This window comes from Diorhabda carinulata, chromosome 8 (genome assembly GCF_026250575.1).
Source record: "Diorhabda carinulata isolate Delta chromosome 8, icDioCari1.1, whole genome shotgun sequence".
In the NCBI taxonomy this organism is placed as follows: Eukaryota; Metazoa; Arthropoda; class Insecta; order Coleoptera; family Chrysomelidae; genus Diorhabda; species Diorhabda carinulata.
The window spans coordinates 19,694,278-19,720,245 of NC_079467.1; the positions used below are offsets into that span (position 1 = coordinate 19,694,278).

General features: G+C 32.2%; 1 protein-coding gene and 1 non-coding gene across 2 annotated transcripts in view; both read left to right on the plus strand.

Annotated features, from left to right (window-relative positions):
• The window catches only part of LOC130897334 (discoidin domain-containing receptor 2-like), a 404,892-nt gene that overhangs the window by 288,391 nt on the left and 90,533 nt on the right, over positions 1-25,968 (plus strand). Inside the window, exon 8 of the mRNA XM_057806133.1 lies at positions 2,624-2,831. Coding sequence (XP_057662116.1) covers positions 2,624-2,831 — 208 coding nt within the window. The remainder of the gene's footprint in view (positions 1-2,623; positions 2,832-25,968) is intronic.
• Positions 24,787-24,859, plus strand: Trnaf-gaa (transfer RNA phenylalanine (anticodon GAA)). The gene has a single exon. It is a non-coding gene; the product is annotated as a tRNA-Phe (tRNA).

The window sequence follows — 25,968 nt, forward strand, 5'->3', positions numbered from 1 at the left end:
AAACTTTTCCAGATATTTTTTTATTTTCATCAATTTTTTCGTTTTATTCTTTTATTTTGTGATAATTTAAATTGATAATCGCATTGAAGCGATTCATACCAGCAATATAAGTAATGTAGAAACGAAAAATATGATGATGATGCTCTTTGTATCATTCTGTTTGATTCGTTTCTTGTAAAAAAATATTATACCAAATATAACAATAATTACACACCGACAGAGGAAGAAAAAGACGAAGACAGAGATGAAGTCTATGAAAAATTGGTTAATGTAAGCGAGGGCGTCAGTAGACAAGATAAAATAAGAAATTATTGGAGATATGAATACAAAAATAGGAAAAGAAGAATATTACACGAGGAGTTCAACATATATATTAGTATCACTAGTTTTAAACATAAGAAAGAACATAAAATTATATGGATGAGACCAAGTATTACCACAAGAAACTAAATAGATCACGTCTTAATATCGAAAAGAAGATTAGAGATGATACAAGATGTAAGATCATATAGAGGAACAGGTTTTGAGACTTATCATCATTTAGTAAATTAAGAATCGTAAAGATAGTGAACAAGACGATGAAAAGCAGAAAACGAAATATGCAGAAACTTAAAACGAGTAATGAAGAATAGGAAGAAAAGGAAAGCAACTAGAAAAGAGCAAAGATACTATCGATGAGCAGTAGGAAGAGATTAAGAAAAATAAGAAACACAACGAAAATAAAACCACAATAAGAGAATAAAATGGAGTATACAATATACTAATAACAATAATAAATGGAAGAATGAAAAAGATAGTGGACTCAGAAATAGACGAGTATCAACAAAGTTTTAAACAAGTAAAATTATCAGTAGATGCGATACGTACTATAAATAAAGTGATCAAAAAACGCTATGAGCACAACATTAGTATGCAAATGCTATTCATCAACTTCAAACAAGTATTCGACCGTCTGAAAAGGAGAACATCTATAAAGGACATGGAAAAACTATAAGTACCCCAAAAGTTCATACGTTTGATGGTAATAATATAAAGGGGAATTTTATGCCAAACATAATAGTTATGAAGTATATTTTTTCTGTAGTTTCTAATATATATTATTTAAAGTTATGAAATCTGTATTCAACTCTCAAGAGTGCACCCCTACGCCATATTAAATAAAAACTCTGAAATGTTTCCAGACAAGTTTTTTATCTCTAGTACGAAAAAAACTCCGATAATGTTGTTAACTTCAAGTTTATTCTTTTCTTATTTCCATTGTTCGATGCGATGCGAACGTTCGACAACGAAAAAGTAGATTGTGCATAGCAATCTGTATCAATCTTCATGAACGTGGTAAAAGATTCTAGTGTTGACATTCGCCTGGAAAATACGGAGTAAAAAATTTATTTGATGATTGATGAGGTCGGTGGTCGAAAGGAACGCAATAAAACAATTGACGACCTCGTTTTGGTAAGTTGGTTCCTTATTAGATTTTCCCTAATGGGAAAATGCGGATAAGGAAGTGATTTGGGACATTGTTATGAGTATTAAGAAATTGACTAGTGGATATTAATAGAATTCCTATATAGAATGCGCTGCAATATTGAAACATCTAAGGAGCTTGACGTCAGTCACACACACAAACACCTGAGTGTACATTTTGTGGAAACGACTCAAATGATGCCGAACACACATTTTTCGTGTGTAACCATTGGAGGGATTGAGAGAGGGAGTAGAGGAGACCGTCGACAGCATAAATCCTGATAATATAGTCCAAGTGATGCTGCACAAGTTAGAATGTCGACTACTACCAACCAGAAGTAATATCACAATAGTCCCTGGTTGGAAGAGGACGACAGTTGATAGCGTTTTAGTGGGTAGACTACGTGAGTCTCACATATCCATCAGCTTTCCTGGTGGAGTCAGTTACTTGGATTATGCATTGTATTTTTCGGTTATTCAATGAAAAACATTGAAATTTGCGACGAATATACTCAATCTTAGAAGCAACGCCAAATTTTGAAAATGATAGATAACTATTTGACTATAAAAATGCGGAGCGACTCTCAGGAATGCGATAAATTCACTTAGAAAAAACATCAGCTGCTTCAATAAAATTATAGAGACGACAGTTTTGTATGAAAGAAAGAATATTTATTATATTATATTAGAAACACTTGTATGTAGTCATAGTCACTGACAAGACTATTCAAAGCAGCTGAGAAGTTTTTATCTTGTGCTATACTATAATTTGTTTTTTCAACTACTAAATCTAATTAATTAGCGACTTTCCTTGGTACTACCATAAAGCATTTTGATTTAAAAAATATCCAATGCACTATCAACCGTTGTCTGTATCCAAATCCAAATATTAATAAATACTTCGTATAATCCAATCAAATGAATATGTTGTTTGAATCTAATTAAATTTTTGTGATTCATGCTTTCCAGTTATAGAAAAGTCTATTGTTCAGATATAAAACTCTGTTTCCTTATACTCGCCAACTTTGCCACTCTTTTTTTCTATCCACCAAAAACAATATTGATGATCGTTATTAACTTTTTGTTTTAAATTACGCATATTCAAAATATAATGGACATTTTTGCATTAAAAGGTAATAAATCGATTATTTTATTTCAGATTTTCTCTTCAGCTGAAGTATGGTTTAGTCTCAATGGCGAAAGATATCAATCGGCAGGAGTTCGAGCGATTATACCTCCTGATCGGATGCGCGAAACAGCACGAAACGTAACGATAAAACTTCGTGGACGACCGGCTAGATTTGTAAGGATTAGATTATCCTTCGGTGACAAATGGCTGTTGATCAGTGAGATTGTCTTCGATTCAGGTAGGTTTTAATTTCCAAATATATCAATACCTTGACTCGACTCAATTACCTTATTTTTATTTATTAAAAATAACAATAAGTAATGTTTATTTGAGAAAACATGAAATTGATACATTAGATATTACTTTGAACAGGCTCGGTGGTCAAAGATTTTCTAACAAGAGGTGATGTTGATAGTATATTGTGAGAAGCTTATTAAAAATGGGTGTCAAACTTATTGAACATCGCTTTAAGAAGTGGATGGAGTTAAAATTAGATTACGTTGCAAAATAACTACGAAATTACGGTAAAGAGATTTAGCGGTCTTGAAAACGATCAAAAAAAGAGTGGTCTGTTTAAAACTGAAAAATCTCGTAATATTTCCAGAGACACTAAAGATTTGTCGACATTATAAGTATAACCATGATATTGGCCCCATTCCAAAACCTCATAAACCTAAATTTATAAAACTCGCAAAAGCCGCCACCGAGACTAATTAGGCATTCCCATACTTGAGACTTATATTGTTAACTAATTATTATGGTCATAATTTTCAGTTTTGTGTAATTCTAGGGCATTGTTATACCCTTGTTAAAATACTGTTACTGTTGGTTAGACTATTTTCCAAATATATTCTCTATATCACATATATAATTTTATCAATACGAACTAACCACATAACTTCTGACTTCCCCAAACTTCTGAATCTAATTTCCTCCCGAATTCAATAACAATTATCAGATTATCCATTGTTTTGATAGTCCGCCAACAGTTTCGGGGGTCAGTTGTTTTTCCTACAAAGTGCCCAGTACCTTCGTATAGCAGGACTTTTAGTAACAAAACGTTCAACTACCCTAGACATGAACGTTTCTGAAAATATTCATAAGGGAGATAGTTTCAAAGGAAATATGTATGTTATAAAGTATTTTACACGAAGTTCAAAACTTTCTGTATGGCAATAAAAGCAGTATAAATTTTTTATATTGTTTTTATGAGTTGGATAACTTTCACTAGAGAAAGAGAAAAAGAATCCTTTATGGTCAAAAAATTGTTTACAATTTCTAGATAAGAGCTTGTAAATAACTACAAAACAACCACAAAAATAACCAAATGAACGTTGATAACTAGGATGATGTTGAAGAGATTGAGTTTTTATTTTGAATTTTTGAATCAGAGCACAAAGTGAAAACTTATACATAAAAACTGTAAGAAAGAAGAATGCGTGAGTTTCAGGTAATATGATAGCTGTCTCTCTATATCTTTCCAACTCAGTAAAGCTAAAAATAATTATACTAACTAAAATTTCCTTTAATCGCTGAATACGTCAACTTAACTTATCTAAACAGTATCATTTTGTGAAAGTGAGTATTATTTCTGATATCCTCGACAAAAAAGGAGTACTCATTTTGACTTAAAGTAACACAGAAACAAAGCCAATATTTTCAAAATACTAGTAGTTAGTTTTATAGAAACAATATTCTTTTGAGGTACATTTGTACGATAATAATTCATTAAAGGTGATGATTCTGATAATAAATTTTCTAAAATAGAAAAGGATCACTAAATATTAAGACAGTTACGAGGGCCGTTATTTTTCAAACTCCGATCGCTCCGTGCAGACGCTTCGCGGGCAGAAGTATGCGGGCATGCGCTGTAGATGACTGCGATGCTCTCGCACTACACACTCCGCCATTGTTGACATTCAGGCGTCAGTCGGCGTTGTGCTACAGCCACGTAAACATGTCCGCCATTATTGATGGTTCCGCCAAGTGTGAATTGCGAAATGTGATTCGTTTTTTACAGACTGTAGGCCATAGTACTGCAGAAATACATCAGAGAATGAGTCGTGTGAATGGCGTCGAAAGTTTTAATATAACCTGGTTTAACGAGTTGACAGAATGGTTAAAGAAAACCTCAGATTCACCATTATTGCTTTGTTTACGGAATTTCCAGAAGTTTCAAGGTCTGTTTTGTACTCTATTGTAGGTTAGGGTACATTGGCGGTAAGTTTCTATGAAGAGGGTATTGAAACGCTTGTCCACAGATATAATAAACGTCTCACTTTCTTCGGTGATTATGTCAAAAAGTAACTGTAAGTGTACTAATATAATTATTGTTTTATTGGAACTTGTCTTTCATTTATAGCCTATCGGAGATTGAAAAAAACGGCCTTCGTAAAAGGAAATAAAATTTCAGCCGCCCAATACCATATAACTGAATTGCTTATATAAAGTTAGAAAAATAAATTGAGGAACGTAAATAATTATCGCGCCCAGAAAACATAATCAACAACTATAGGATTTGACGAAGAAAGTTACACGAACTTCGAATTTCCCTATTGTATCGAGACGAAGAGCAATGTTGGTGTCATTGACATCAACTACTGTAATTATTTAGATTTTTTCAGTTTTACGGGCGCCACTGAAGCACAGCAATTTTTATTACCACTGAACAGTAAATTATTGAAAATGATACAAACACCAGAAACTCTAAAAATAAGATATTAAATGAAAGTAAGAAAATATTTTCACCGTAGGTGGAAAAGTCCATTTCATCAAGACAATTTTATTTTTAAGACTACATTCATTATTCCTTAAAATTCATTCATTCAAGGCTTATGCATCATTGTGATATAGCTACAACTTGTATAAATTTAGAAATAAAAATATTGAAGTTCAGGGAGAACCGAATCTTCTGCCAAATTGTACGTAAATGCTTTTACTTTTGTCATTGCACACCAAAGCCTATGCAACATTTTGTATACTTTTATTTGCACTACAAATTCTAAACAGATTCTTTGTCCTAACCATTATAAAAATTGCTAGAAATAAAATGATAAAATGGGAGCACTTTTAACTAAATTGAAACTCAAAACGGTTTTTTACCTATTCCCAACGATTTTGTATGTGTTTAACGTTGATAATTCGTTCATCCTTAATTTCTTGATAATTACGTATTTTATTGATGACTTCAAAGAAACCGATTGTTAATTATATATATATTATAATATTTGTGAATCTATACAGGGTATTCCCGGACTTGATGCAAAGAATGTGAAAATGACAAAAAAAACTTGATTAAGCAAATTGATTAAATATTCGAATTTTTAATAGATGATTACGTATGTCCATGTAGCGTGTTTGACAAAATAAATAATTTTTACTATTTGAAGGCCAGAGGCGACTCATGCCCAAAGGTTAACAATCCGTAATTTATACTGGGACAACCTGTACAATATAAAGATAGCAAAAATGAGTTTTTCAATCGATTTTTCAAGAAAAAAGTACTATTTTTTTAAGTCGATAAAATTTATGAGTTAGGAGGTATTGATACGCACACAGTTATATACTGAATGCTTCCAGGGCAAAATTATACCCAATTGTAGAATTTTTGTTTGAGTTTATCTCATCTTACGGGAAACAGGTTCGTCTACAAAAATTAAGTTGATGATAAATGATATTTTGGGAAATGTCCTACCAAAAAGTGGCGAAGGTCAACAACGAACTATATGAACACCAGCTTGATTCTAATCCTACAACTAGCGTACCCAAAATATCACTACAATTCAACGTATCAACGACAATTATTCATAGGATTCTCCAGGAGCAGCTCCTTTACCCGTTTCACATTCAGAAAGTCAATGATATGGAAGTAGAGGATTATCCAGCAAGACAGGCCCACGCTCGTTGGTTTCACACGAGACGGTTTTATTAATTCTCATAATTTACATTTATGGGCAGATGAAAATTTTCACGGATCAATTCAATTGTGTTAATATGTGAGCAGGAATAGTGGGAAAATAGTCCATATTTTTTTTATAATAAACTGATTGGTCAGCGATATTTTCTCCAAAATGATTTCCCATCCACATTATGTGATATTCCTCTTTACAATCGCAAAGACATGTGGTTCATGCACGATAGAGGCATACCCATTTCATAAATGATGTTAAAAATCATTTTTCCTAATAGGTGGATTTGTCGGGTAGGTCCATTTGGTCTGGCCACTACTTTCTCCTGAATTAAATACAATGGAGTCATTTTTTGGAGATATCTTAAAAGCTTGGTATATGGAACACCAGTAAACACAAAGAACAAAATATCCTCTGTAGACTCGGGAAGTGTGTAGTCACAGCATTATTTCAGAATTTTTGGCATCAAGCAATTTTTAGGGATTTCACCCTTATCGACCTACGCATATTTTCTTAAAAACAGTTTCACAACTTACTCTTTAATAATTTTACGTCAATTCAATTTTCAACTAAACAAGCGGATTTCCTATTAATTTATAATATGTTTAGATATTAAGTCGTTGTACACTTTGTTTGGCTTATCAATCCCCATTTGCGTGTTAAAATTTCCTCGAAATCCCTTTGTTGGCGGTCAGGAGCGAACAAATATAGCTACTACGAGGTTATATCGTAGAGTTGCTTCGGTAAGAGAAACAATTGAATTGTTGGTTGTAAACAGCCCGAGGACGTGGGACGGTTGAAGCCCTAAAAGGGCGAATTTGTAACGAAATTATTTGTACAACGTCGGGCAACTATATTTTCTGTAGGGTACAAACCATATTTTAATTACAAATTATTACAAAGCAATTGACTCTATATAATTGTTTACCTTTCATGTATACATAATAAAAATATCATTGTGTAAAGTTACGGCGTTTGAGTACTTGGCACAGGTGCAAAAATCGACTTTATATTTTATTGTTGGATCAAATCCAATCTTTTTTGATGTAGGATAGGGCGTAATTATTCAGAAGGTATAAGTTATAAAATATTCGTAACGGGCTATATATATCAAAGAAAATGGTAAATTTTAAGGGGATTTCAGACAAGGTAGAGAAATATCAGACCAAGTTTTTGACATTAAAATGATACAAAATAAAAGAACAAAGTTTTGGACTAGCTCCACTTACCGTTTGAAGATTCACGACTCCATTTTGGAATCATTGGGCAGTCTAGGATTCTCACAAGAATTAAATGAGTGTTTCCAAATGCTTTAATCCAAGACAAGGATTGAAATAGGGACATTTTTTATTAATTTAATTTTGTACTAGAAGATATTATAAGAAAAGTTTTACTTCGCACTGAAGATATGTATTGTGTTGATGAGGTTGAGACATGTAAGCAGAATTCCAGTAGAGAGACATACCAATAGAGCTATTTTTGAACAGGGAAGAGACAAAAAGGCAAACCAAAAAAGAAATAACACATCACTGATTAAGTCGAGTGACTAAATAAGAAAAATATCATCAAATCGATTTTATACATCAATATGATCTCTTTCAAGAGCAATACAATAATTCCAACGCTTCTCTAACTTTTCGAAGGATTGTAGAAGGATTTGTCGTTTGCCTCATAATAGGCTTAAGTTTCGGCAATTGCTTTTTCAATTGATATTAATTTCATATCATCGAGCCATTTTTTCATTTTTTTCAAATAGCCATTAGTCACTGGGGCCAGATCTGGACACTAAAGTGAATGATAAAGTGTAATTCGTTCAATTTAACCATCGTTGTCATCGACTTGTGAATCTGTGCACTGTCTTGGTGGAACAGTGGTTTTTTTCTTAATTTTTGCATTCAAACGTTCCAACAACTCTAAGTAGTATTCAATATTGATTGTCGCTCCCTTTTGGAGATAGTCGACGAACAATATTCCATGCGCATCCCAAAATACTGAAGCCATAATCTGACTATTGTGTCTTTGAACGCTTCGGACGTGGCTCACCGACTGCAGTTCTTTTAGAAAATGATTAAACACGGTAAACATGGCCAAATACTGCTCCTAATCATCAGCTATCTCACGCAATTCCAATTTTCGGTTACATATGACCAATTTTTTTTATGTTTTCTGGAGTAACCAACCACCTCAATTGGACGACCAGAACATTCACCATCATCGGTGTCTGTATGACCACGTTTAAATTCAACTAATAACAAATGGATTATAAATTAACACAAGAAATTGTTTTGAATCCATTGTTTTGAAAATAACAAAAGTAGCTTCACTTAAATGGCTGCTATTTTTTTCTGACTTATCGAAATGTCATGAAATTTCACGCATAGTCTTTTCAAAGTCGATACTTCATATGAATTCGACAATGGCGGCGCCATCTGTGTGTCAGTCACACGACTTATTGAGTGATGTAGGCAGTCACAACGGATTTGTAGTAGTGAAGGAATGTTGAGTTTGATGACGATGACAAGATGGTATTGTTGATGATAATTATTTACAGTAAATTCTTTTCAAGTTAAATATTAACTTTGATAAATTGATGATGAATATAATGATAAATAAATTGGGAAAATCAAGTGGTGGTTCTGTTGAAAATGTATTAAGAAACACACAAGAGCTTTGACAAATGACCCTATCGTACGGATATGTAGTAGCCGACAGCAAACGATGACGTATGCATTTGTTTGACCACGAAATTGGAGTAAACCACCCTTTATAATCGTTTGTTAATGTGTAACAATACTAGGAAGAGGGATTTCAGTTAGATTGAACTGCAATAGGTATGGAATTTAAACAATTTAAAATTATAACTTGAGTTATGCCATTTCTTTTCATTTTATTTACCTTTTCTATTTTAGTAATCATAAAAATTGAATTTCATGAAATAAGTCATTCTGAATACCATTGTGTGATATTTTTGAACCCATTGTTAAGGAAAATATTATTCACATGAATAAATATACGAAGATGGTCCCAGATGTACCTAGCCCAACAAAGAAAATTCAAAAAATTTTGGAAACAATTATATTTTTTTGTCAACGTAATCTCCTTTTAGCTCTTTACACTTTTCTCAGCGATGTTCAATAAGTTCGATACCCTTTTTATAATAAGAATCGTCAAGCTCTACCTAACTGCCTCAAAATAGCCATTAACTGCCGGCATCACCATTTCATTGCTGGAAAATCTTTGAGCACCGAGCCATTTTTTCAAGTCTCGGAACCGAAAATAATCTATGGTAACAAATCTGGCGAATTGGATGCATGATGAATAAATTAACCCGTTTAAACTGCCCAATCCCATCATTTATCAATATCGATCGTAATATTAAGATTTAAAAAGTTATATAGATGTATAGTAAGAATCAATTTCATATTCATATTGATATTTTATATAACAGTAAACGATACGTTCGTTTTTCTAATTAGATACTACATGAAAGGGCTGCATTGATTCATCAATGTAGCCTCCAGGTACCGCTACGGATTTCTATCCACCATATGCCTTCAATGCTATTAGCTAGCATCAACATTAAGGATTTTTCGGATGCATGACCAGATTTTTTTATTTGATATGGTAACTTCCAAAACGTGGGAATAATATCCGTACAATATTCTTGAGTTTAGACATAACAATTATGGTTGACGATATTCTTTGTATTAAAACATTTAGAGTAATTTGGAAAAAGCTATTCATTATGCAAAAAAATTATTAATTAAACTTGGTTTGAATAATCGGACTACTGTACTCGACGAATGCCAAGCTATTAAGAACTTCATATCTATTTACAAACCGCTTTAAATACCAATATCCTATTGTACACATTGTATTTATGAATAAAAATAAGTTATTTGATACGTTAATGGAACTTCAAGTGTCTGAGGGACACTTGGAATCGCTTAACTATGACGTTGGTTTCCATTAGGAGCGGTCAGTGTACAATGAATCTTAACGAATACAATAATAATAAGGTTAATATGGGTGGGTGAACAAGGGATATCTTGTATCATTTAACTAGATGATTAACAGATCCTAATGGTTCCCAACACAAGAGGTTGTATCTTTGTCTGGGTTACATTCGTACAATGTGGCCTAATTTTAAATAGAAAATTATTATGTCAGAACACCATTGCCTTAGACATTTAAAATGCGCACTAAAAACAATATTGTGTCCAGTGCAGACTTGTTTTGATCTAATAAATGAGTTTATATCAAGAATTTTATGGTATACTTTCATAGATTGCTATATTCATATGAGTATTCACTTTCAAAATGTCTTGATCTGTACAGACTGTTGTTAATTTACTATTACCTTTACATCACCTAAGAAAATAATCGTTTCACCAACTCAATACTTTCAAAATCTCTGTAATTATTTATAGGATTGAAGAGAACTTTTTTAGCCCTACAAGTTCACGTCTCGGCCATCTGTATAATGTATATTTTGAGTCTTTTACCGTGGATGGTTAACATATATATACAACGCCTATCGTTCGAAGGCTATACGCGTCAGAACGGTGGAAGCTCAGGTGCACGTTTTATTTGTACGTGGTGCAACTAGATGGGGCTTGTATGGTTAATGATAGCACTATTTCTACAGAGACTAATTTATGGATCGCCGTTCATAACAAGTCCGCCTTGCAGGTGCCGATGACGGTCGCAATCGATTATACTATATACTATATAAAACGAAGTCGTATACAAAACCTTAAACATAATAATAGAGACGAAAATTCTTGAATATCAATAGAGTTTTTCAAACGAGGTACATCAGGTATTACAGTTGCTTCGGAGACAAATTGTTTGTGGTGGAAAAATGAATTTCTAAGATTCTTAAATTACCCCATACTAAGACCTATACGAGAAGAACTTTAGAGTGCTGTTGTAAAATATGAGATATGATGATTATTACCTTATAAAGTTCAGTTCGATAAATACATTCTTACTGGACGAGTAAGAAACATCGAAGAGTATTGGAAAAAGTTTGTACGTATATAAAAAAAAGAAGGAGGTAATTATGATAAATAGTAATTATTCCAGGAGTCTTTTCAGATTATAAATTGAGTGAGATGGTTCCATACAACTCAATTTTTCGTATGAATTATCTGTTGGCGTTTCTATGGTTGTTTCTTATCAAACCATTATACAGTTATAATACTTTGTAAATACATAATTGAAAGGAAATAGGTTGAATAATTATATAATTTCGGTTCTATTTACATTGAACTGCCACAAAACAAACTATTTCGCACAGATATTTCAGGAAATTTCAATAATTGGTTGTATTTGTATGGCTTACGGCATCATCATGAAGCGATTACAAAAGCTAAATACACGAACTGAACTTTTTATAAAAAGCAATTACCGACCAATGTTTATTTTACTTTGAGCCAGCCGAAATGCTCAAAAGGAATATTTACCCAATCATTTTTCATATGAAGAATTTCAGTTTTCTACTTTTTGTATTTGTATTTGCTTTATTTAGAAAAAATTTCAAATAAAACGAAAATCATGAAAATAATGATTAAAAATGCATGGAAATGAGTTTCGGCAAGCATAAAAAAAATCTGTTTTCACTGTTGCAAATAATTATGAGCTTACACCTGTCGATATCAAAATTGATACAATTTTCAAGTAAAAAATGAATTTCCAATCTGTTAAGATCACTCAGTGGAATTTGCACTCAGAAAAATTGAGATTGGTGTTCTTTCTGCAAACTTGCCATTCAGCACGAAAATAAAAAAAGAACAACGAGAATTGAAACACACAAATACATATGATGCTTGAAACTTCGTCTACTAATAATACGGGGATGGTCCCAAAAGTATATAAATACCACTGTATTAGAAAGTACACAATCTATACAGTAGATGTTTCAAGTTTGAAGACGCCACGTGGTTTAGTATTTGTTTGGCAGCCCTCAATAGTGAAAGTTTTTAGTAAACTTGCAAATTGGTCATCCTTATGTGATACAATTCTTTTATTTGAAGACCTTAGCCCAACCAATATAAAAGCTGAACTAGATTTTACTTTGTGTGAAACTATTCCTTCGTTATCAACAGTGAAATATTGGGTAGGGGAGTTTAAATGAGGCCGAACAACCTGCGAACACCAGCATCGAAATGGTCGACAAAATGAGATGACGACTCCAGAAATTTTGAAGAAAATCCACAAAGCGGTACTGGATGATCGTCGACTGAAAATGTGCGATCTAACAGACATAGTAGGCATTTCCAAAATGGGCATTACGTCACGTATTAACTGAAGATGTTTCCATCGAGTTTTTGCAATGTTTCACAGAAATAAAGACGAATTTTTGCGCCGTTTCATAACCATGGATGCAACGTGGATCCATCACTTCACACTCGAAACAAGAGAACAATCAAAACAATAAACTGAAAAGGGAAAACCGGATTCGAAGAAGACAATGACCGTTCCATCTGCAGGCAGGGTTATGGCGTATAATTTTTCATTCTTGAAAAAGGAAAAATTATCAAGTTGTTTCATCAAGACAATGCACCAGCTCACACATCCGTTATTGCAAAATTAATGGGTTGAAGTTTAAATTGCTACCTCATGCACCCTATTCGACAGATTTAACTGCATCGAATTATTTTCTCTCCCTCCCAGAATTGAAAAAATGGCTTGGTAGCCAAAGATTCTCCAATAAGGAAGTGGTGATGTCGACAATTAATAGTTATTTTGAAGAGCTTGTTGATTCTTATTATAAAGAGGGTATCTAACTTATTGAACATCGCTGGGGAAAGTCTATGTAGCTAAAAGGAGATTACGTTTAGAAAACTATTTTTTTCGTAAATTTTTGTGATTTCTTTGTTGGACCAGGTACTTTTGGGACCATTCTCGTATATATTCTCCATTTTACTGTGTGGCTGTGAGAGTAATATGCTTGATTCAACCATGGTAATAAACATCGACACTTTTGAAATATATCTGTAACAGCAAATGTTATGCTTATCATCCGTACTAAGAAAAGCTAATACCGAGTAGTCTGCTTTATAGAGCAGCGTGAGACAAAATATTAGTTCAAACAATAATCATAGTTATGTGCAACGAATGTATCGTTTACACGTAGAAAATTCAGGATTAGGCTTCGTCTAAGGAAGCATTTGATTATGTTCACACAACCATGTCAAGCTAGTTTTTATGACTCATCAGAGGACTTGGATATCTAAGATATGAGCATAATGGTTATCATTACTTACATTTCAATTGAAACAGGTTCTACAGTGAATCACAATCAATATCCTTCAATTAGAATATTCCTCTATTTGAAAAAGGATTATAATTATTCATCATCGCCTCATTTAATTATAATCAGGATGTAAAAGTGAATTTCCTAGTGGCAACTAGTCTTGCATAATCAATGAAAATTCTCAAATAGAAGTTAACTTCATATTCTCCTCAGTAGCAACTCTAGGAGCTAGATTTCTTAAACATTGATCGGTATGTCGAGATTTGTTAAAATTTGATGAAGGTTCCAATATTTTGTTCTAATACTAGAAGCGTAGGTATTATTTAACGAAAATCATATGATTTCATTGATAACATTAACGCTTAGAGTGATGCAGTGTCTCGAGATTGGTTTGAAGTTGAGTCCAATCAGTGCCGAAAATAGCCGGAAATGATTTTTGGTTGTGGAAAATTGAAAAAAAAAAATAATTTTCTGAGTTTTATCAAAAGTATTGATTCATTGAAATTTGCTGTTGTAATCGTCAACATCTTATTAAAATTATATAATTTCAATGTGAGTTCCCAATGTCTTGAAATATAAATAAGGGACATGACAAAATAAGGTGGCAGATATTATATCCTTGGGTAAAACTGGAGAATAAACTATGATGCGAACTTTACTTTAGCTTAAACCATAGTTAAACTGACAATTTGCCAGTTGCTGCAAAAACAATCAAAATTTTCCGAGCGAAAAAACTCGTGCAATTTCTATTGGGAGGAGTTGGTAAGAGAATTTAATGAAGAAAATAACAAAAACAGTTATATTTTCGATAGAACCATAATATATTTAAAAAATAAGTAGGATAATTCAAAGATTCGCTCTGCAACGAATAATTTTTAGTTTTCTCGGCGCGTCGACAATGTTGATAATTCCTTCATCATCATCGTTGAGATCATCATATGTAACGTGCAAATCTTCAATCATTCTACCTACCCTTTTGAATATTGTAAGAGTGTAAACAATTTTAAACCGTTTTTATCCGCCACCGTGATGAAAACGGTATATCTGTAGTTTAAACCGACGTTTAAGGCTTAAACTTCAGTTGTAAAATTGGGCCTAAGGCAATGACACTGTCAGGTAACGGATATGTTCACATAAATTTTGGTGTAAGTAAAAATAATTGGAAGAAACCTATTGAAAAATAAAGTAACTCAATGATTGATTTTTCAACAAAAAATAACGTTTCAAGCTAGATAATAATCCAAGGTACGCTGATTTCGAAATTTTTCATGTTACCTTTATTGTGAAAGCACACAAAAAGCATAAACCATTATTATATATAATGCCTTGACATCCAGATAATTTTTAATCCGCTCATATATTTCAAGCTCTCAGTTTTCGGTGGACGCTGCATTGCACAGGAACGGCATCAGATATAGGAGTTTTCAATCATGGAGATTTTCTAATTTTGACGCCACTATAGGTGTTATTCAAAGCAAAAGTTCGCTATATATGAAAAATTTGGAATAATGAAGATAACACACTTTCTGTAGCTGACTTGTGAGATATCCAAGACCACAAATTTTCTAAAACAAATATTTATCTTCATTCTACATTAGCATTTAATAAAACATAACTAAATTTCAAATTGCGTCATTTGTCAAGGTATGCAGAGTATGTTTTTCTAAATTATGATTTACATAGGTACCATCATATAGGTGTTGAAACTAAACAATACGGCAAAGGGGGAAAATCAGGATGGACAGGATAAAAATGAGAAAACTAAAACCCTAATACTCTAACGTCGAAAACGCATAAACATTTCTGGATAAAAAGAAACAGAAGTGCATCTTTATAGTCTCTTTGGAAAATTTTGTCCCCATATATCATTAAACTAGTTGTTTATATTTTGTTGTTATGCTGTTATGTTGAACTTCTTCGATAACTTCTGTATTTATTTCTATTTTTCAATTTGTTATTTATTCAATTTATAACTGTTTCAAGGTATCTAGATAGTCGTCTTGTTCTGTGTTTATCTCCTCATTTTTTATTCAGTCTGTAAATTTTTTGAATGAATAAATATTATTAGTATTAAAGTAAAGTTGGTACCGCAGGATGCGTCCAAAGTTTGCGCCAACATTCAGCTTCCAGCGCTGGCTGAACATTAGATGAATGCTGGATAGAAGCGTTAAAAAATATAAAGTGTGTGTGAATTGTCGATATCGGTGTCGAGTTTAAAAATTTCTCGATTGTTTTTCATGCATTTTTATTCATCATAAAAAGAAAAAAATTGTCAGTGTTTGAACCCAACTCTGTCATCTAGGTATGAATACACCATGCTACCAAAGTTAATTTATGAGCAATTTTTGCATGGGTCCAATTATTTCAAGAAAGTACTCATTGCTTTTCAGCTGGAAGCAACAATCAGAATTAGTTGTAACGTGAAGATTTTGGAATATTTTAGTTCTTATTCATTTTGAAATTGTGTAGATTAAATTCAGATTCACTGGTTCCAAAAATATAATAGTACATTATCATAGAACTTTAGTTTATGCTATCCATGGGTTTTTGAAATTGTAGAAGGTTATGTGTGATGAAAGTGTTAATATGAAACTTGTATTTAGGAAAAAAATAAATTCACGATGTATCCTCTATCTTTCAATATAGATACTTCCAAACTTGATGAATAGAATAAAACAAAATATATAATATAGTTCTTTGAGTTCGACGTTTTATTAAATAATGCAAATTCCTCTAAATCAGTAGTTGTAGAGTAAATTTTGTTTTCTACCTATTTTTTACGAGTTCTTTAACAATACATTTTAGTTTTTGATCTATGGTGCAAATTCCAGTATTGAAAGTACAAATCAATTTTCCATTGTTTTTATTTAATGAAATGAAAAAATATTCACCAACGTGATTTTCATAGCATTCAATACTATAGAATAACTGAGATTTTTTTAATTCATTGATGGAAATACAAAAACCAAATATTCATGTGCAAGTTTCCGATTTTTCAAAAATGGAATTTGCTGAATATTCACTCAGCATTTGAAAATATATTTCATTTGAATTGCTTCAAAGTGGTCAGCTCACAAAAAATGTTCGTGGACCATATTTTATTTTTTCAATATATCTCTGGCTCAGTATATCATAACCAAAGTGTGATGATTATTTCACACATCTCAAATATCATTTAGAACATTTAGAAATGTCGATATAAATTTTGAGATTTGGCGGTTGGAAAAATATTTTATTCACATGCGAATACGACAAAATTTGATTTTAAATTTTATTGTAGCATCCTAATAGTGATGAACAATGTGAAATTACATTATTAAACAAATAATATTACTAGAAATGTATGAAACTACAGCTATATTTTCGAAAATTTGCTCTGTCTTTGTGGAAATTTGTATGTTTTCCTGTAAACAATAAAGATTGATTCTAAACGTTCCCGTATAATTCGTTCAGACTCAATAGATTTAATATCTGTTTCTTTAAAATATATTTCTCGAAGCAATTTTTTGAATTATGTGGGGAATCATCCCGATCATTCCAGCCCTGCACAATGGCGACAAATTCTGAAATCATAAATTTTGATTAAAACTAATGTTCAGATTTATTCCAATTTATCCTAATTCATACAAAATTTGTAGCCACACTTTGTATCACGTATGATCTAATTGAACATAATTGAATTGAATCCGAAACAAAGACAATTCTATAGCATACGACATACGGACTACCCCTGTGACGATATATTTGAATAATTACCATATGGTAAATGGGTCATTCAACCTACAGAGTGTTAATAATAGGAGCTTTTTACCGCATAATTATATACCATATATTCCTGTAATATGATCATTAATACTTTTGAAAATCCTACATAGAAATTCGTATTGGAAATTTTCAGTGAAAGCCTTCTAGTACAGTAAACAAATTCATCTAACACGTGCTTAAATCTCTAAGATGATAGTAATAATTCTTCATATTTAATGTATTCTATTTATTATTTTCGAATGTTCAATTCTGAATAATCTCGACCCTTTTTTTGACAATTTTCAGCTTTTTCTTAATAATATTTGATATGAAAAACATTCATACTGCAATAATATTTCAAAATATGCCATAAATAATATAGCATGCTATTTCCAATTTATATAATTTTAGCTCGCAACCGTCAAGTATTTAAACACATTTCCCTATCATTTATTAATTCTGGCAGGTACGTAAAATGAAAATACTTGCCTAACATAACGGGCAATCTTTAAATATATCTTTTTAAAGAATTTATTCACGCCATCCGATCTCAATATTTCAAAGTTACCCCTTTGCATTGGCGTCACTTGTTGGAGCTTTGTTCCCGTTTTCAAAATAACTGCGTTACGTATTGTTTATAAATTTAAGCTACCTTTATTGTTAGCTATAAAGGTAACTGAGTACAAGGATCAAAATTTTAGGCATGTAGATCATTTGACTATTTTTATTTGTTGGTTATTGGAGAACAGTTTTCAACATTTCTTTGTACTCTTGAGCATAATGCAGCGACTACATTTATCTTTGTCAATTTGATACTTTTTTTGAACATCCACGGCGCGATAGATTGTAGTAGAAACTCAACTTTGACCTTTATGATGAACTTTAACACCTATATGATTTTCGTCGTGGTCTCGATACTAATGCTTGTTCTTTCCTTAACTAGAATAAGAAGTTTCATCCTTCTCATTCTTCAAATTTATGATGGTTGAAACACTGACGCTACAACTTTTATTTTGTAACGTGGAGCCTAATGCAGAGGAATTTGTAAAACCATTATCAAGTAATCCTAGTATATGTACTCCATCCATTTATGCATCGTCTTTTCTTGTATCCAAACACTTTGTTATGACCTCGATTAGAAGTTGACAGGGGTTGCCTATACCCTGATCAATGTTGTCATAAGTTGCTGTTATACATTTGAAAGTATACAAAAAAATTTGAAGAACAAAAATAGATTCAAAACTTATATTCTAACTAACTTTGGGAAATGGAGAGTAATCAGCTACTCCTTGATTTAACAAAAACAAGCATCGACATAACTAATTGGATGGTTTTTTCATTAAACCGTTCCGTTTCGTTGATTGTGTTGTAAAAAATTTAATCCCAAATGTAGTGGGATTGTGTTAAAATTAAACGCCAAATTGTACTAACTCTAATATATTCCGAGATTTCGAAGTACAATATAAAAATGTGTATGAAAGTATAGAAATAATAAAAATCACTTACGATTATTAGTTGAGACTTGCGACGATTTAAAATTGGTTATTTCTTTAAAAAATATTAAATTGATCCACGTTAAAAATAAATATTCAAATTGACGCTTGATATAATTATTAAGGTTATTGATTATGGTTAATATAGAAATCGTTAATTTTAAAAGGTTAGATTATGAATTATATTGAAAATTTTTATAGGTTAGATTAGTCTAAGTTGTTGTGAAATATGTTAAATATTGATTCGATATTTAATTAATGACATTAATAATTAAATAGGATAGGTCGATATGAATGGAGCTGAATTTCATAGGTTAGGTAAAGTTAATTGGTTGTCGGTGGCGTTGAATTTCTTTTATAGAATTTGTTTTTTCAAAATATACAAAATACGCATTGATTCATAATTCATATTATGTCTTTCATGGTGTAGTCATGTGTCGCTAATGAACACCAGTCAGGATATAATTTGCTATCGCTCTTGTGAGAGGTTATCTGACTAGTTAGTGACCTCTTCGATTGATCAATGTACTTCTTGTCACAATTTAAACAAGGAATTCCGTATGTTGAGCTAAGCAATTGATTGATTATATTAATACATTAATTCAAAACAATCGATGTATTAAAATATTCAATTCCATCCAGTTGCCAATTCGAAATGAGCCACGAATTTCTCCTTATTATTTTAAAATAATGTTTTGTGTAAAATACCAATCCATTTTTTTTTTAATATTATTCCAATTTATCATTTGTGTCAACCCGCCAAAAATAACATACCCCGACAGTGATCCTTTCTTTAATTATTATACTAAGCGGTATTTCAAAGTAAGAATTTTCGGATGATGCATTGCTTCAACCTGTTCGTGAATAGCTCCATCGCCATCTCTCTTAAATATCTTGTAAGTTGGCTCTGAGAAGAGATAACGCCATGGAGCCGCCGTTTATGCTCTAATGTAATGATAAATTTCTCAGCCTGCTTGACGATATTTATTCTAAATGACGTCGCTGCTGTGAATGCCATTAATTTACAAATTAACTTCGCGAAGCTGGCTTCCGTCGGAAGTCGTCCTTTTTTGATGGAACGCAATTTTTGATAATAGAACCGTAGCAAAAATTTATCACTGTTCCAGTTTATTTGTATTTATTTAACGTTTCTGTTTTTGTGGTACATTTATTAATTACATTTTTTTCTGTATCATTTTTATTAATAAACGTGCAAAATTAGATACTTCTCTTAATGGGCATTTGCGTAAAAGCAAATAAATATCTTGCCATGAACCTGGTAAATATTATTAAAATGTATAAAGTAGGTAACGTACAGTTTTATCATTTGATGAATACATTACATACTATTAAAAATAATTACACAGAACAACAATGAAAGGTCTTATCTCAACCTATATAAGAACTGACTCTGGATGAGACTGCTCTTCCTTTTTCAACAATAAAATATTGCGTAGCAAAAGCCATAGGACCTGCGAAGACCAGCATCGCACTGGTCGATTAAATGAGGTGACGTCTTTAGAAATGATGAAGAAAATCCACGGTACTGGATTATCGTCGACTGAAAGTGCGGGAGCTAGCAGATATAATAGGCGCGAGAAGGGTGCCGCTTTTGCTCAAAATGTAACAATGTGAATATTGCTAAAGACTCGATGGAAACATCTTCACGACTCTAATGCCGAATATTTGCACTGTTTTATAACGTGGATCCTTCAATTCACACCCAAACCAAACAACAATCAAAACAATGGACTTAAAAGGAAGAACCTGCTCTAAAAGAAGGCAAAGATCGTTTCATCTGCAGGCAAGATCATAACGTCGTTTTTTTGGGATGCGCGGATCTTGAAGAAGAAAAAACTATCAACGTCGAGTATTATGCGAACTTATTGCGACGTTTGAGCGAAGAAATCAAGCGAAAACAACCGCATTTGACTATGAAGAAAGTGTTGTTTCCTCAAGACAATGCACCAGCTCACACATCCGTTATTGCAATGGCCAACATCAATTTAGATTTAGCCCCCTCATATTTGTTCCGAGACTTGAAAAAATGGCTCGGTGGTCAAAGAGTTTCCAACATTGAATAGGCAGTTACGTAGAGCTTGAACATCGCTAGAAAATGTATATGGAGCTAAAAGGAGATAACGTTGAAAAATAAAAATATGTTTTTCCAAAGTTTTTGCGTTTTCTTTTTTGGGCCAGTTACATCTGGGTTCATCCTCGTAAGAATAACTTTTACCATATCTATCGTAATCGTTTTCTCGAGTCAAGTAGAGCACAGGGGTTTAGATATATACATAACACTGTTGATTTGACCCAATAGATAAAAATATGTCAAGTTGATCTGACACCGTGGCTCTAGCTCAAAATTGTAGTAGGAATTTTATGAGAACTATCCATATCTGTCCCTGTATGAAAAGTATTACCGTCAACACAGGAATGTGATTTTTATATCATACTATGTTCATAAATGCGGCAGAGTAATGATTTTTCGTGACCCTTGGAAAACCCACACAGAATCAATCGTTCGAATATATTAATAAATTTTTTTAGATCGAATGTTTTGTTAAAAAGTTATTATTATGAAAATTAAACTAAAAATCAACAATTAAGTATGTAAGATTTTTGAACGACCAATTATTTTGATTTCTCCGACCAAATCAAAATATTTTTACGGTTATGTGAGAGTTTACAGATCAAATTGGTGTGAAAAGAACTCAGCGGCCCCTTTTATTCTTTAACCCAAAGTTTCTTGAAATGGAAACACTCCCAACATCCTTCATCATTAAAAACTCTTTCAAGTTGCCGTTGCGACGCTGCGTCGTTGTGTTTTTATGTAACAACAAGAAAAAACTTTGTTATATATATTAACTACAGGCCTTTCGCAGTAAAAACTGACATAACCTTAAAGTTGTCGCTGCTCCCATTAAAAATTTTAGTTGAATGAATCACAAATTCAAAATTCTATCGGTTGTTATCTATTTGACATGAAAGTAGAAATAGATTCATGAGAAATTGGGTAGAATTATTCACTTGCCGTTATTCAATAATTCGATTTCATTTAAAGTAACAAATTTTTGTTCTGAAATTATATTATCATGCTTATTCAAATACACGACATGTGAAAGATACGATTATTCCTTATTTTCCAATGAAATATACTGAACACACTGTTTACACCACCACTACACCAACACTCACAGTTACAATGCGTTTCGATAACCAATTTATCGTTTTCAGAGACTGAAGGTAAACTAAAATCTCATGAAACAAGACTTGCATCTGAATAATTTCAAAATGTTATGAACACAACTTCAGAAAATGAGTAAAGAGGTCGAAATGGAAGAAAGAGAAATAGAAGAAGTGATTCAAAAACAGTTACGGATGGAAATGAATGGTTTGTTAAAGATTGCAGACAAGCTTTGAGAAGAAAACTAGAACTTAACAGAAATTACAAAAAATCTGTTTACTATTTGAAAAGACAGCAAAAAGATATGGCCTACGTGTCAACGAACCTAAGACCAAGTATATGAAAACGGGTAACGACTTTTCAAGTGACAACTAATTGAAAATCATAACGGAACAAAACAAGAAGTTTCGGTTCGATAAAGTACAAGAGTTTAAATACCTGTGACTGACGGTAACAAGTAAAGGGGACGAAATTAAAGAATCGACAAGAGATTGGCAAGAAGTAATTAAACAGTTGGAGCTCTAGGAAACCTATCAAGGATAGCGAAGCTAAGGACAGGACAGTTTTATAACTTACTGCTTTATATGGTAGTGGATGCTGGGTCATGAATAGGAAAGAGGAAAAAAGGCTTAATGCATGGGACAGAAGAGTGTTAAGAAAAATTTTTTGGAGGTATACGAGTGGAACAAGTTGAATGGAGAATAGAAACGAATGCAAAGATTAAAATGTTATATGGTCATATGTAGCCGTGAACAAAAGGAGTTGGAGAAAAGCCAAAGTTTTATTGAACTCTGAAAAATGTAGTACCTAAATGAATCTTTCATTAAATAAGAAAAACCTTAAGCTCGAATAAACTATCCTGAGAGATTCATTTGAACTTTTAGTTGTTTTTAGTGATAAATGAAATGCTTGATGATGATGATTATGAATTTCATTATGCTACTTCAGTTATGCGCTAATTTGATGGCAGTAATTTGATTCCTTGTTTTCTTAGAACATAATTTTTCATTTGTTTCAAATCTATAAAAATATTTTAAATCTCTCAAACTTTTCAGAAATAATTGCCGAGACTGTATACGTGTGAATTATCGCGAAAATTCGATTAGATTTTTTTGGAAGTTCTCGAACAATCACCTAAAGAATTCACTTAATTCCTATTACACCCCGACTACACCCGTCAAGTGAAATATGGGACAATTCCTCTCAATTTCTGGAAAGTGGAAGGGAAGAACGAAGGTTGGTCTCCCCTTCTATTTCTTTTCAATTACTTCAAAGATTACCTTCTGAAAAGTTGAGAAGCTGAGCGGAAATTACATAACATACTTAAATTACATAAATGAAGAGTATTTTTAAAGGATTTATACAATTCAAACGACGGCGGTTCAATGAGTCTGTGTGACTTTTTCAATTTTCAATCCTATAATCGAAATGCCATACTACGTCATCTAGTTTGTGTTTAATATTCCTTGACAGCAGATCGTGGTTTGATGGAAAAGGTCATCAGAATTCAAGGCTAGAGCTGGATAATATAGGAATCCTGCACGTACAATTGCAATAGTAAAAAAGGGTTTATAGAATTGAGGACTCCGCACCCGAAACCATTGAAAAAATTAACAAAAAGATATTGGCATATGAAAGATTGATAGTGCTAGAGGTTAAGGGAACCATGGTTATCTCACATGGCTCAAAGATTGTAAAATCACTTAGGTTTGCGAACGGTAGGTACAGCGTTTGGTCTTAATAAACCCCATATCAATCGTGTTCAACTTCGTAGGAGCATTTGGTGTTGATCAACCGCAATATAGATGAGTTTTTTCATCGTTTCGTAATCTTGTATTTACCATAAAACATTATTGACAAAACAGTGGTAGATTTTTCGGCTAATAAAGGCTTTTTGGGTTGCAGAAGTATATTACTCATTGATGATATTTTGATTAAATTGTTTGGTTAGGAAAAAAGTTTTATACAAAGAAAATTTACTGCGCAATTTCCATAAGAAGTCCATAAATTTGGTTACGAGTGACTATTTCTTCTCTCAAAACCTAGCCGAGAAATTGCTTGTTAGGCGAAAAGAAACCTCGACAAAACTTACTTTTAAAGAGACAAATGATTGGAAAAACATTGGAGAAAGTATATAAAACTGAGAAGAGACAAATCTGAAAAATAAAATGATGCCCATAACCCTGTATTTCATCCAAAAAGACTCAGATTTATTCATTCGCTTTCGCTTATGCAATTCACATAAAACGAAATGATATGAGTTTTGGAATTTCATTATTACCTAAATTTTGAATTATTGACTAAACTAATATGAAAATTAAATATTAATAATAACAATTTGCTGTTTTGTTACTAAATAACAGAATTATTTTATAACGTCATAATAACTAAATAAATAAACTATTAATTGTCATCGTAGATACGTTAGTAAAGTAAGCTGGATTAAAGAAGGATTTCATTTAAAAATTCCTCGAGTTGACCTATAATTGAGATATCCCATTATACTAATTCGCACTCCTATGTAATTACATTCACTAAATTTTCAAGGACAAGACATATAAAAGTACTCTTATCAGCGTTATCAAGAATAATGTTCATTCGCCGAAATAGCTCAGTTGGGAGAGCGTTAGACTGAAGATCTAAAGGTCCCTGGTTCGATCCCGGGTTTCGGCAGCGTTTTTTTATTGCATGAAAACCACAATATTTAAAATTGGAATTATTGAATGTTATAGTGTGGTGGTTGAATATATCTCACTACATTTATTTTTTATTTATCTAAGATGCTAAAGATAATTTTAAATGAAAGCAAAGTCAATTTCAATATAAAGTATCTGTAAAGTAAACAATCAATCAACACTTTTGCTATTTTTCATTTTTTTGTGTCCTACGGATAACCAGGATTTTAATTCACCATTCATCATTTTATCGAGTTGTTCATAACTTACTATAAGCAGTAAACAATAGGAAATATATGATAGGAGATTACTTGATACCAAAATCTTTATTCGACTATTTTTAATGATAAAACCAACAAACACAGTAGATAAAAAATAGTTTAAGCGCGCGTTTCCTCTTCAATGAAGGTCGCACTTGCCTGACTAGATTTGTGTAAGCTGTTTTATCATTTCGATCACAAATCGACTTGGATCTCCCTGATCTTAATGTAACGTTATCCACTTAAAACTGTTTCAAACATATGTTCTAGATTCGTTGTTAGGGACCTAAGAGAATGCTTGATGTCTCTATACAGGGAGTAATTCATTAGTTCAAATAGTGATTCTTTTTTTTTATATGTTGCGATATTTTTTACAAACTTAATGAGTATAGAGAAATAAAGATATGACTTCGTCATTGATTTTGATAACGCCAATTCATTATTATTTTGATAGCTATTTTATATATGTACATAACTGACAAATATCAAGATAATTTAATTACAAGATAATAATAAGTGACAAAACTCTAAAAAGAACGATTTAAATTCAATTATATCCATCAACGTGGTCGTTACGAGCATTTATAACATGGGAAAAAACTGATTTTATATTCGTACTTTTAGGTTCTCAACATTTAATATCAACCTAAGTATGTTTATATACCAAAAAGTGACCAAACCTAACAAATATAAATATAATACGAGAATGGTCCCAGAAGTACCTGGTCTGACCTAGAGAAGGCGGTAGTTGCTGGAAAAATATCACTGGATTAGAAAGTACACAATCTAACCGGCATATACAAGTTTGAAGACACCACGTTGCTTAGTATTTATTCGGCAGCCATCA